At 45.8% G+C, this 14,196-nt stretch overlaps 1 protein-coding gene across 1 annotated transcript in view; it reads left to right on the forward strand.

The window, feature by feature from the left end:
* The window catches only part of EVC2 (EvC ciliary complex subunit 2), a 125,923-nt gene that overhangs the window by 55,828 nt on the left and 55,899 nt on the right, over positions 1-14,196 (forward strand). Inside the window, exon 10 of the mRNA XM_032399086.1 lies at positions 13,638-13,962. Within this exon, the coding sequence (XP_032254977.1) occupies positions 13,638-13,962 (325 nt within the window). The remainder of the gene's footprint in view (positions 1-13,637; positions 13,963-14,196) is intronic.

Below are 14,196 nucleotides of genomic sequence, written 5' to 3' on the forward strand. Positions count from 1 at the left end.
GGTTCCCCTTTCTCCACATCCTCTCCAGCATCTGTCGTTTCCTGACTTGTTCATTTTAGCCGTTCTGACTGGTGCGAGGTGGTATCTCATTATGATTTTGATTTGTATTTCCCTGATGCTGAATGATGTTGAGCATTTTTTTCATGTGTCTCTTGGCCATTTGTAAGTCTTCTTTGGAGAAATGTCTGTTCATATCTTCTGCCCGTTTCTTGACTGGATTTTTTGTTTTTTGGGTGTTGAGTTTGATAAGTTCTTTATAGATTTTGGATACTAGCCCTTTATCTGATAGGACATTTGCAAATATCTTCTCCCATTCTGTAGGTTTTCTTTTAGTTTTGTTAAATGTTTCCTTTGCTGTGCAAAAGCTTTTTATCTTGATGAAGTCCCAAAAGTTCATTTTTGCTTTTGTTTCCCTTGTCTCTGGAGACGTGTCTAGCAAGAAGTTGCTGCAGCTGAGATCAAAGAGGTTGCTGCCTGTGTTCTTCTCTAGGATTTTGATGGAGTCCTGTCTTACCTTTAGGTCTTTCATCCATTTTGAGTTTATTTTTGTGTGTGGTGTAAGAAAGTTGTCAGTTTCATTCTTCTGCATGTGGCTGTCCAATTTTCCCAGCACCATTTGTTGAAGAGACCGTCTTTTCCATTGGATATTCTTTCCTGCTTTGTCGACCATACAGTTGAGGGTCCATTTCTGGGCTCTCTATTCTGTTCCATTGATCTATGTGTCTGTTTTTGTGCCAGTACCATACTGTCTTGATGATTACAGCTTCGTAATAGAATTTGAAGTCAGGCATTGTGATGCTCCCAGCTTTGGTTTTCTTTTTCAACATTACTTTGGCTATTTGGGGTCTTTTGTGGTTCCATACAAATTTTAGAATTGTTCCAGCTCTGTGAAAAATGCTGCTGATATTTTGATAGGGATTGCATTGAATGTGTAGATTGCTTTGGGTAGCATAGACGTTTTAACAATATTTGTTCCTCCAATCCATGAGCATGGAATGTTTGTCCATTTCTTTGTGTCCTCTTCAATTTCTCTCATAAGTGTTCTATGGTTCTCAGAGTACAGGTCTTTTACCTCTTTGGTTAGGTTTATTCCTGGGTATCTTACAGTTTTTGGTGCAATTGTAATGGGATAAATTCCTTGATTTCTCTTTCTTCTGCCTCATTGTTAGTGTATAGAAATGCAACTGATTTCTGTGCATTGATTTTATATCCTGCGAATTTGATGAATTCCTGTATCAGTTCTAGCAATTTTTTTTTGTGAAGTCTTTTGGGTTTTCCACATAGAATGTCATAAAAGACTACTTCTTTTCCGATTTGGATGCCTTTTATTTCTTCTTGTTGTTTGATTGCTGAGACTAGGACTTCTAGTACTATGTTGAACAGCAGTGGTGAGAGTGGACCTCCTGTCATGTTCCTGACCTTAGGGGTAAAGCTCTCAGTTTTTCCCCATTGAGGACGATATTCGCTGTGGGTCTTTCATGTATGGCTTTTATGATGTTGAGGTATGTTCCCTCTATCCCTACACTGTGGAGAGTTGTCATCAAGAAAGGATGCTATATTTTGTCAAATGCTTTTTCTGCATCTACTGAGAGGATCATATGGTTCTTGTCCTTTTTTTTATTAATGTGGTGTATCACATTGATTTGTGGATGTTGAACCACCTTGCGGCCTAGGAATAAATCCCACTTGGTCTTGGTGAATAAACCTTTTCATGTACTGTTGGATCCTATTGTCAAGTATAGCTCTGATGGTTTTATGTGCATTAACCTATCTACTCCTCAGAGCAGCCTCAGAGCTAAGGACTGTTTACAGATGAGGAGACTAAAGCACAGCATGTGAGTCACTTCTCCAGAGTCACACAGCAAGTAGGAAGATGTGAGCCCAGGTGGTCTGAGTGCAGAGCCCACACTGTTGCGCCATGCTCCCTGGCCCCCGGTGATCATAGGGCTGTTAACCTCCCGCATCGAGGGCTGTTCGCATGCATGCAGAGTTAACTGCAGCATGGATTCTTCGAAGGGAAATTGTCTTATTGTGTGCTTTTCGTAGATGCTGTCGGATTGCCCACCACCGAGGCCAGGCCAGTTTACCATCTAGCCTAGGAGAGTCCCTGTGTCACATACCCTAGTCACAGTGGCTCCAGCTCGTTCTACCCATGTCAGTCTGATAGGAAACCGTGGCATTTCCTGTAGCTACAATCTGCACGTTTCCTTCTAACGCACGAAGTTGGACATCTTTCACACGTGGTGTTTGTGTCTCCTTGTCTGGTGAGCAGAGGAGATGGCCTGGGCTTAGGCTGGACCGTTTGCGTGCAGTGCTTGTCCCCCTCTCCTGATCTGCCACTTAATCATCCAATGACCTTGAGCACAACCCGTAACCTCCATGTGCCTCCAGGGCCTCATCTGAACCCGGGGTGGTGATGTGCGCACCCCACGGGAGGTGAGGGTTTAATGAACTCCCCTATGCCCAGAGCCGAGAACAAGGGCTCTGGCCGGGCTCCTGGTACGTGATGCACCTGTTTCCAGACCCTTTAGTTCTTGGCTCTGTTCTGCCCATTGGACTCCACAGTTTCCTTCTATGACTCAGCCTCATAGATATCGCAGAAATGGGCTGCAGTTACTCAGTGACTCCTGGCTTCTAATTCTTTGCTCTACCCGAGCATGTCATGCACTGTTCAGTCCACGGTGGGCACGAAGGCTGGCAACAGGCCAGGTCCTGGCCCCCCCGGAGCTCATAGTGTAGTTGGGGGGACAGGCATTCATGAAAGAATTGCATGGAAAAATATGTGATTACACAGGGTGCTGGGCACTGTGAAGGAGGTGATCCCTGGTGCTCTGAGAAGCTGGTGTTAGAGCCCTTCTTGGGCTGGAGGTTTGGTGTGTGGTCAGTCACCAGGGAGGCTGACTGGGGACAGCAGTGACTCAGGCAGGGGCATAAGCTTTAGGAAACGCCAGGCCATCAGGTTATCCCGGGGTGTTGACCTGTGGCTGGAGAGGGAGGCCGGCCCTGTTGTGGAGGCTGGACGGCTGGGCATGAGCTTCGGGCTTTGATCTGGATTGGGGTCCGTCGGCCCTTGAGAAGGCGAATACTGACACCAGAACTGTGTCCAGCCCCCTTGCCGCTTCAATTTCGGTGGGAATTGCAAAGTGCTTTCTTTTCAAGCATTCATGGATTTCGTGTCGTGATGCTTACCCAGGGATTTAGTTCAGACTTTTTACTTTGAAAATCTTTGTTTTGTTGTTTTTGCCTATTTTTTTATAAACACATGAAACTATCCAAGATGCTCAGTTGACACTCATGTACACAGATCTCTATGGGAGGATATTCTCTCCTGATCACCACGGTCTGAGTAGGGGGTAGGGGGTACATCAGCTTGAGATTCCTAAATGTCATGGGTATTTCAGTGCTGGGGGACGTCAGCTTTCTAGATGTGTTGTCACCGAAGATTCTGATATAAGCCGTGATCACAGAGTAAAGCTCCGAAGACCAGCTGACAGGTCAGCCCTTCATGGCCCTCCTTCTTGCTTTCACTCATTTATTCCCTCACCCAACCAGTGTTTCCCAAGCACTTTCTCATTCAGAGCCATTTTCTGTACACCATGGATGCTGAAATGGGTCAAAACCAGAAACTCACAGTTCACAGAGAAGACAGACTCACAGACAGTCCTGGCAAGATGGTACAGGATGCAGGTGGCAGGAAAGGGGGCACTGCGGGGGGTGGGGCACTGCTGGGGGTGGGGGGACGCTGCTGAGGGGTGGGGCGGGTGAGGGCTCCACCAAGAAGGCGTGGCCTCAGGCAGATGGAGGAGCCAGAGGAAGAGGGAGGGAGTCAGGCTACGGGATAGATGTGGCCCCATGAATTTAGGCTTTCGGTTTATCTACCCAGGAGACATTTAATGAGCAGCTCCCCTTGCTAGGCATTCTCTAGATGCAGCAGGGACCAAAGTAAAGTCCTCGTGCTCACACGCTGTCCATGGTTGGGGGGACATAAAATAAATAGACATGAAATGTAAGGAGGTGAGGGGTCGATGCAAAACAACCACGTAGGGAGTGGGGAGCACTATGTTAAGGCGGTGCATTGGGAACAGCCTTCCCCACAGGATGGCACTGGAACAGGAAACCCTGGAGGGACCCATGAGGATGGTGTCCCTTCCTCCCTGGGAGAAGAGGTAGGAAGTCTGTAGAGTCTTGATGCTACAAAGAATCCTGGAGGCCATGTGGCCTAAACTGTTGGCCAGAGCAGAAATATTCTCTCTAGCACGCCTCCTAGATGGCTAATCCATTTCTACTTGGATATCCTGTTGATCGTGAGGGACTACCATCCCTTGGAGATTGTTATGGGTTGAATTATGTCCCCCGCTAAAGATACGTTGAAATCCTAAGCCCCGTTACCAGCAAATGTGCCCTGATTTGGAAATAGCATCTTGCAGATGTGATGGAGCTCAGGTGAGGTCAGGCAGGTGGGCCCTAATCCAGTCTGACGAGTGTCCTTACAAGAATTGGGAAGTTTGGACACGGACACAGAGGGAGAGCCCTCTGTGAAGATGGAGGCAGAGATCGTGGACTTCCTGAGCATCGGCAGCTAGGAGAGGGGCCTAGGCTCGTAGCCCTCAGAAGGAACCACCCCTTGCAATGCCTTGATTTTGGTGTTGAAATCTCGTTGGTTACAGCTTTGTTACAGCAGCCCTGGGGACAAGTACAGTTCCCCATGTCCATGTGGGCAGCTTGTCCTCCTTGAAAATCCCTCCTGTTTTTAACCAGACGTCTACACCAGTAGTTCCATGTGAGCAAACACAGGGACTAACCAGGCGAATTGTCTGCATCGTCCTGACACATCCTCTGCAGGGCCCCTCCCTCCTGCTCTCTTGCCTTCTCACGGCCACCACCCGAGGCCTGACTGTCACCCTGTCTTCACTGGCCTCCACTGACCTCACATCCATCCCCCGGGCCCCGGGGCGTTCTCCACACACCAGCCAAGGGGGTCTTCTCATGACCCTGACCGGGACACTTGCTAGAAGCCCTGTGCTGGCATGCTCTTGGTAAAACCCTAATCCTCACACAGCCTGCAAGGCTCCGTGTCATCTGCCCAAGCCAGTGAGGCCCGGGTTGGAGATACTTTGTGTGCACATGATCGCAATTGCCAGATTTTGAAGAAGACAGAGGGACTAGGACAATGATGGGAGCTGTAGGGAGGCGGGTGTCAGGTGATGAAGAGGAAGACCTTTCTGTCTGAGCTCTATGATAACAGAAAGCATGCCTGGAGAAGAGGGTAGTTCCCCATCACCGTCTGTGTGTGTATATATGTGTATGTGTGTGTGTGTGTGTGTGTGTGTGTGTATGTGTGCAAAGCAGAAGCTGGGGGACTCCTTGGCAGGGAAGGTGTTAAGGAAATCTGAGCATTGGTTGGAAAGATGACTTAGCTGACATCCAGGGTTTATCTTATTTCATCTTTAAATGTTTCATCCTACAGTTTCTTTCAGATGCTCTTCAGGTAGAATACAGTCTGTCTTTCCAAATAAGAGTTTCAAGAGTTATCTGTCTCGCCAGCTAGCTATAACCCATCTGTCCACTCATCCGTTCATCCATCCATCCATCCAGCCACCCACCACCATCCCTTTATTATACATATATATATATATATATATATCCTTCCATCTACCTGCCCACTCATCCATCCATCCATCCACCCATCCATCCACCAGCCACCCATCCATCCATCATATATATGTCCTTTCATCCACCTACCCTCTCATCCATCCATCTGCCCAGCCACCGCACCCATCCATCCATACATATGTCCTTCCACCCACCTACCCTCCCACCCAGCCATCCATTCACCCATCTCTATGTTATGTTTCCTTCACATCTTCTTTTCTTTGCCATAAAGAATGGTATCAAGGAAGACTATGGCAGATGTACCTACAGCAACATCAATGTGAAATAACATTTTCTAGCATCTGTTTTGTGCTAGGCACTAGCTAGGTGCTTTGAGCATGTTGGTGTGACTGAGGCAGTCGATAGAGGGTAGAGTGAGGACTCTGCAACCACATGCCATGGCTTCGAATCCCTGCTCTGCCACTTAATAACTATGCTGCTTTCAACGAGATCTTTTACATTTTCTGTGCCTCAGTTTCTTCACCTGTAAAAAAAAAAAAAAAAAAAGGTTAATCACCTACCTTATAAGATTGTTGTGAGGATTAACTGGGTCGATATTTGTAAAGCTATTAAAACAAAGCTTGTACATAAGAGGTGCTGCTACTAATCCTCTTAATGACTTTCACTTGACATGGGTGATAATATTCTCATTAACCAACCTGGAAACTAGGCTCAGAGACATCAGCTCTGAAGGGATGGTGCTGAGATTAGGGGCTGAGTCACCCAGCTCTGAAGGGATGGTGCTGAGATTAGGGGCTGAGTTGCTGTGACTCCCGAGTTCATTGTGCTTTCAGACATGAGGAAACACTCACCACCTTCTGTGATGAGGTGATTAGTGGGTGCCTGAAAGGGAGCTGGGAGGAAAGTTCCAGGAAGATTAGAAGTGGGCAGAAGAACGCTCACTTCTTTTCATCGGTCGCAGAGGATTGGTGCATGGGGGTGTGGCCAGTGAGTGGGCGGGGAGCGGGCAGTGATTAGGAGCTGGTGGTATTCTTCTCCCTTCCTGGAGCATGAGGCCAGGAGAGGGCGGGCCGGCTCCACCCGGCTTCTGAACAAAGGGCTCTACAGGAGGAAAATATCACAGAGGAAGGATGCAGGCTGCTGACACCTTGTATCCTACACTCTGAGTTTTTACTAAACCAGAAGTGTATGGTTTAATCGTAACTTTTACTGATGTCTCGCTCATATACGGTGACTATTTTCACTCTGATTTAAGCTCTCACTAGTTTTGACAGTGAAGATACTCAGGAGGTATTTTCCCCGCTCAATTTGCATTGTCCAGGCCCTCAAATTGACAGTTACAAATATGATTTTTGGTCCTGGCATGGAATCCCCCTGCAGTGTTGGCTGTCCGTGGAAACTGGCTCCTAGGAGGAAAATTTCAGTTTCCCTAGTACTGATTGGTTTTCGAGGGTTTTCACTGGTTATGCTCACCCTAGCTAACTCGAAGATGCTGGATTTGTACTGTGAAAAATGGGCGTGGGGCGCCTGGGTGGCTCAGTCGTTAAGCGTCTGCCTTCAGCTCAGGTCATGATCCCAGGATCCTGGGATTGAGTCCCACATCGGGCTCCCTGCTCGGCGGGAAGCCTGCTTCTCCCTCCCCCACTCCCCCTGCTTGTGTTCCCTCTCTCACTGTGTCTCTCTCTGTCAAATAAATAAATAAAATCTTAAAAAAAAAAAAAAGAAAAATGGGCGTGGATACTTCTTTTTCCTTCTGAATTAATTATCCTCCATGCTAATGAGGTCTCTTTTCACATTCAAGAGAACATTTTCTGCCTTGTGTGTCAAATCCTGTCCTCATTTTGTGTTCTGACACCTCACTTGCCGTTTGGTGAGAACTCGATTAATTTTTACATGAAATAAATAAGGAAAAAGACACGAATGTCATTCCCTTTTCTTGATTATCAGTAGCTAATCAAAGTACTAATCAGGCCTGGGATAATTTAAGCTGTGTCGTTTCTTTTAGAAAGAGGTTGTCGTAAGCAAGCCTGTTCATAAACTTGAACGGCTTCTATTTATTAAGTATCTCGTGCTGGACACGAAGGCCCGCCTTTACAACAGGTGGATGGCTGGTACGGGGTGTGTATGCAGCAGAACTAGCCTGGGCAAATACGCTCATCTTACAATGCAGTGACAAGATGACATTTTTGTGACCTGGAAAAAAATGGATGTCCCCTGGAACACAGTGTCTGAATCCTGCCAACTTGCAGTAAGAATCTCAGCCCAGCATATGTGACTCACAGGGGCTCCGGCTGTCTCATGGAGCCGTTAGGGACTTTTGGGGGGTGTGGAAAATACGCACATTTCATTATAAACGATTTAAGATGCCACAGGAGACAGTTGGAGTTACCTCCACAGCAGTGGACCCGGTCCCGTATATCGGCAATGAATTCCTAATACTTATTTTCCTCTCCTGTAGCCATTTGGGAAATGAACAGATGAGAGTTAGCCTCATTAGCTGCATGGTATTTTAATTGGTTTAAAGGGACATTTTTCTTTCCTTTGTGGCTTTGGGACATCCTGGCAGTTTTCTTTGTTGTTGCTTCTGACAGCTGATCCATGGTGATTAACATTAAAACTGTTTAAACAGAAAGTGCTTATGAGATTGTCCCCCCAGGCATTTGGGAAGGGCGAGCTGTGCGGGATACTCTATTCTGCCGCTGCTGTCCTAGGATGCGAATAGCCAGGAACAGGGAAACAGGGATGACTTAGAATAAACAAAATTCGAGATGCTATGCCGTGCATTTTAAAGATTGTTTGATTGATTATATTTATTCATTTAAGAGTGAGAGAGGGAGAGCACGCGAGTGGGGAGGGGCAGAGGGAGAGAGAGAATCTCAAGCAGACTCCATGCCAAGCACAGAGCCCAACGCGGGGCTCGATCTTTTTTATTTTATTTTTTATTTTATTTTATTTTATTATTTTATTATTATGTTATGTTAATCACCATACATTACATCATTAGTTTTGATGTAGTGTTCCATGATTCATTGTCTGCGTATAACACCCAGTGCCCCATGCAGAACGTGCCCTCCTTAATACCCATCACCAGGCTAACCCATCCCCCCACCCCCCTCCCCTCTAGAACCCTCAGTTGATAGACATTGCGGGGCTCGATCTTATGACCCCGAGATTACAACCTGAGCTGAAACCAAGAGTCGGATGCTCAACTGACAGAGCCACCTAGGCGCCCCTACACCGTGCGTTTTATATTTCTTATCTCTTTTAACCATGAACACTACCCTGTGAGGGTGGTCCCCTTTCTGCTGCAGGGGAATGAAGTCCTTAGTGCCCAGGTCCCTCAGCTCGCAGGTGGTTTGACAACAAAGACCTACAGAGATGTCCTTCTGTTCGTCCCAACCCCCGTGCTCCTGGTAAAGCACTTGCAGTTTACCCAACCGGCAGCCACAAGGTTTTCTTGTGCAAGTTAATCAATGAATCAATGAATCAATGAATCAATGAATGAAGGAGGAAGTGGTCAGGTGTTGGAGTTTCATCTTCAGCAGTCACAAATTACCACAAACTTGGTGGCTTAAGACAACCCAAGTGCATTGTCTAACGGTTCTGGAGGTCAAAGTCCCAAACAGGCCTCCCCAAGAAAAATCAGCATGTCAACTCTAGGGGACACTTGGTTTCCTTGCCTTTTCCAGCTCCTTGAGACTGCCCCTCTCCCTGGCTCCTGGCCCCTCCTCCCTCTTCGAAGCTGATGATCCCGTTCCTCCCACTCCTGCTTTCTCCTCACCTCTCCTTCTGATCCCACTTGTCTTCTGCCTCCCTCCTCCCACTTTTAAAGACCCTTGTTAGTCATCTCTCTATGGTCAAGGTCAGCTGACAAGCAACCTTGTTTCTCTAATCCAGCATTAGTCAGAGGTTCTGGGGATTAGGATGTGGACATCTTTGGGGGACCATTGTTTTGCCTGCCACAAGAAGCATCCTTAAAGATGTCAAATCTACGGGCGCCTGGGTGGCTCAGTTAGTTAAGCGACTGCCTTCGGCTCAGGTCATGATCCTGGAGTCCCGGGATCGAGTCCCGCATCGGGCTCCCTGCTCGGCAGGGAGTCTGCTTCTCCCTCTGACCCTCCCCCCTCTCATGCTCTCTCTCTCTCATTCTCTCTCTCAAATAAATAAATAAAATCTTTAAAAAAAAAAAGATGTCAAATCTACTGTGTCTGTCTCAGCAGAGAAGTCATTTTTTTCTGAGTCTGTGGAACATTGTTTGGTTCATTGGACATTTAACCATGCATGCTCTGCCCAGAGCATCTCTTGTGCTTCCCTCTTGCTTTGTGACCCAGGACGCTCTGCACGTGTGATGTTCAGTAAGTACTTGGTGGAGAAAATGAAAGATGAGATGCATGAGCTGTTATTTAAAACTAGACTAATTGGGTTTTGTCTAAAGGACACAGGAGCTGGTCTGACCTAAGATGGAAAAATCTGAGCATCGAAAAGAATAATGACTGCATTTGATTGAAACCCACCAAATCTATAAAAATCTGTAATTTCATAGTGATACTGTGCAGAGGCAGGGAATGTTCCTAGGTTCAGCTAAATAAACACTTGGACTCAGAAGACTCCCATAAGCCCCACTTGACCCCGTGTACGCACACGGCTGGAGGGCAGGAACATGGCTTGCTGTGAGGACGTCAGGCATGCTTCCATGGGTGTCCTTGCCCCAGGTCACACTGCACATGGTTTTTCCCCACGTGACACAGCTCTGCTGCAAGGAGCTGTAATCCACATCAGGCAGGTGTGAGAGCCTTCCTGTCTTAAAAGCTTCTTCCCCCACAGGTGCCAGAATCTCTTGTAACAGCTCATAGGCAGAGCATCCAGGGTCCCCACAAGGGACACACCCAGTTCCCAGAGTCACCTCACTCTTCCCTGTTAGGTATCCATGGTTCGCTGACAGGTCCTCCCATCCCGATGTGATCTACCAATCAGGTGTCATCGTCCCCCTAAGCCATGTTGCCTGGTAACACATTTGATATTCTTCCCGTTACCGGTTTTCTGGGTAAACGTGATCCAGAGCTCAGACTCTCAGGGACTTGGCCAAAGTTTTATCAACCTTTTCCTCTCATACCAAACTAAACCAAACTAACAACAACAAAATAATAGACCCAAACACATTTGTCACTATTGGAAGTTCCTATGACAACCAACTGTCATGAGCAAAGGATCAAACATCCATTCTGTCTACACACTTTATGTCAGAGTAATTGGATTGTTGAAGAACCTCAGCTTTAAGAATGTGGAAGGGATAGAATTAGAAAATGTGTATTTTTCAAACCCCAATGAAATCATGGATCTAAGTGACAGTTACATGTGGACACCATTAGGTGAAAGTGGATAGATTTTACACTGCCCGGATCATGTTGGCCCCACTTTAGCCTATGGATCCCTCTTAGTAGTGACCCACCGTCTGACCTGATGGGAAGCACATGGTATTTTGGAAAGCACTTACAGGGTATTTTGGAAAGCAAATTAAGTCTGATTCTAATCAAGACATAAGGTCCAACTAGTACTTTACAGGAAATACACAGGCTAGGGGAACAGTGACACCCCGTGGAAAGAATCCACCAAACCAGGATGTGGGGCTTTCTGCAGGGTAAATAATCCGGCTTCCCCACCAGATCAATGGTGTAAAAAGAAAAACAGGGTAGGGGGGCAGAATAAAATGGACTTAACTGACATTGGGGGGATCGTGTTTGGTTCTTGAATGAAACTTCCCACTGTAAAAATCATTTTGACACACTTGAAATAGCTTGAATAATGACTGATATTAATTATTGGAGTTACTGTTAATATTTTAAATATGATTGATAATATATTTGATATGATCATGACATCAAGGTTAGGTAAAACAGATACATGTGTAGATATGCATATGCACATGCTTATATGGCATATATCCTTGACAGTTAAAGATGCACAGTGAGGCATTTACAAGTAAAATGGAAAACATGGGATTTGCTTTAAAATGCTCAAGCACCGGGGTCTTGGGATCGAGCCCCGCATCGGGCTCCCTGCTCAGGGGGGAGCCTGCTTCTCCCTCTCCCTCTGCCTGCCGCTCCCCCTGCTTGTGCTCGCTCTCTCTCTCTGTCAAATAAAATCTTTTTAAAAATGCTCAAACATTAAGAGAGTAACTAAAACGAGTTTGGTAACTGGTGACAATTTTTGAGGTTGGGGTAGCAAGTACATTGGGAGTCATACTCTTCTCTCTACTTTTAAATGGTTGACAATCTCTATGATAATGTTTTCTTTTTTTCTTTTTTTTTAATAATTTTATTATGTTATGTTAGTCACCATACAATACATCATTGGTATAATAATGTTTTCTTAAGACCCTTATCTTTTTACAATAAGATGCCACTTTCTCTCATCACATTATTGAAGATTTTTAAGCATTGTAGAGGGAGGCGTGAAATAAGGATCCTACTGCTTTGCTGGGGGAGTTTTGTTGGAAAGCAGTTTGGCAGGGTGTTCTAGGAGTCTTTGAAACGTTGCTCACATTTGATTCAGTAACTTCACTGTGGATCTCGTACTGAGAATATCATTGTGAATAGCAAAAACTCTTCACAAAGATATTTGCTGCAGGATTATTTTAGGTTTTGAGTTTCTCAAGTAACCCAAATGTGCAACACTAGAAAAATGGCTTAAATGAATCATGGTACATCACAAGGTGAACCATTTTGCAACCATTGTAAAGGAAGCTCTTGCAGTTTTTTTTTTTTTTTTAGGATTTTTTATTTATTTGAGAGAGAGAGAGTGCACGTGAGAGACAGAACAGGATCGGGGGGAGGGGAAGAGGGAGAGGGAGAAGCAGACTCCCCGCTGAGCAGGGAGCCCGATGCGGGGCTCGATCCCAGGACCCTGGGATCATGACCTGAGCAGAAGGCAGATGCTTCACTGACTGAGCCACCCAGGCGCCCAACATTTACAGTTTTTAAACACCCCCGGAAGATGTCTGTTACAATGCTAATTGAAAAGAAAAGGACAAAATTGTCCTTGTATCTGTGTAAATGCTGTGCATCCATGGAAAAGCATAGGCACAGAAAAAAAAATTATTGGAAACAAATACAACCAAATTCCTTCATTGGTTTTGTTGAAATGTTGGCCTTACAGTGAATGAAGTCGTCTTCTGTCTTTATTTTCCGTATTTTTAAAATCATGAACATAAATTAATTTTTTCTGTACATCATTTTATACCTCTATAGAGGTATAATTAGCATATTGTAAAATTCACCCACATTAAGAGTATAGTCTGATTCATTACTATAAAACATACAGTCATGCAACCACCACCACAGCCAAGTTGTAGAACCTGGGACCCTGTGCAGCATCTCGTCGATATTTCTTGAGTACACTTTATTTTTAGAGCAGTTTCAGATTTACAGAAAAACTGAGAAGCTAGTGCAGAGTGTTCCCACATACTCTGTACTCGGTTTCCCCTGCTGTTCACCTGTTACATGACAGTGGCACACTTATTACCATCAGTGAACCAACGTTGGTACATTAGGATTAATCAAAGCCCAGCCTTCATTCAGATTTCCCTAGTTTTTCTAATGACCTTTTTCTGTTCCAGGATCCAGGGTACCATATTACGTTTAGTTGTTATATCCATTAGTTAATTTTTAATTAGAAAAAAGTTAAATAAATTGTAGTTTAAAATTCTCCAAATATGTTAACTATCCATTTCTCCCTTGGCCTCCTCATTGTTGCTGTCACTTGTTGACAAAGACCAGGCCTTGTATTAGTTCTGTTCCTTACAGTTTCCAGCGTGGCACCCTGCAAATTGAATAAAGTAGAATCTGTGGATTTAGTTGCTGGCCATTAGTAAGTGGCTGGAGCAGGAGAGGGAGGAAGCGGAGGAGGGAAAAGGGAAAAAGAAAGTCCTTACCTACAAATGATTTAAAACCTCAGAGCTCTGAGGGGCCTTTGGTTTCTGCTGTGACTTCGTGTAGTGGCATCCTCTTGGCTTTTGTGTCTCCCAGGTTGGAGATTGCAACCCTGAATCGGGCGGACTCAGACCTGGAGGCTTGTCGAACCCAAATCAGCAGAGACATCATTGCCCTTCTGCTGAAGAGCTTGACCAGCGCTGGCCACCTCTCCCCCCAAGTAGAGAGGAGGATGGGTGCGGTTTTCAAACAGCAGTTTCTATTGCTGGAGAAAGAAATTCAAGAGGAGTATGATCGGAAGATGGTGGCCTTGACGGCGGAATGTGACCTGGAAATGAGAAAGAAGATGGAAAACCAGTACCAGAGGGAGATGGCGGCGATGGAGGAAGCGGAAGAGTTGCTGAAACGTGTCAGTGAGAGGGTAAGGCAGCCTCGAAAGGAGGGCTTCACTCGCCTCTCTGCTCCCTCTCAGGGATTCATCATTTATCCATCCATCTGCCCATCCTTCCACCCATTCACCCACCCACCAGTCCTCCCCACCCATCTATCCATTCACCTGTCCATTCACCCATTCATCAGTCCACCCACCGCTCTTCCATCCATCTGTCCATCCACCCACCCACCACCCTTCCATCCACCTGTCCATCTATACATC

This window comes from Phoca vitulina, unplaced genomic scaffold (genome assembly GCF_004348235.1).
Source record: "Phoca vitulina isolate PV1807 unplaced genomic scaffold, GSC_HSeal_1.0 scaffold3, whole genome shotgun sequence".
Classification (NCBI taxonomy): Eukaryota; Metazoa; Chordata; class Mammalia; order Carnivora; family Phocidae; genus Phoca; species Phoca vitulina.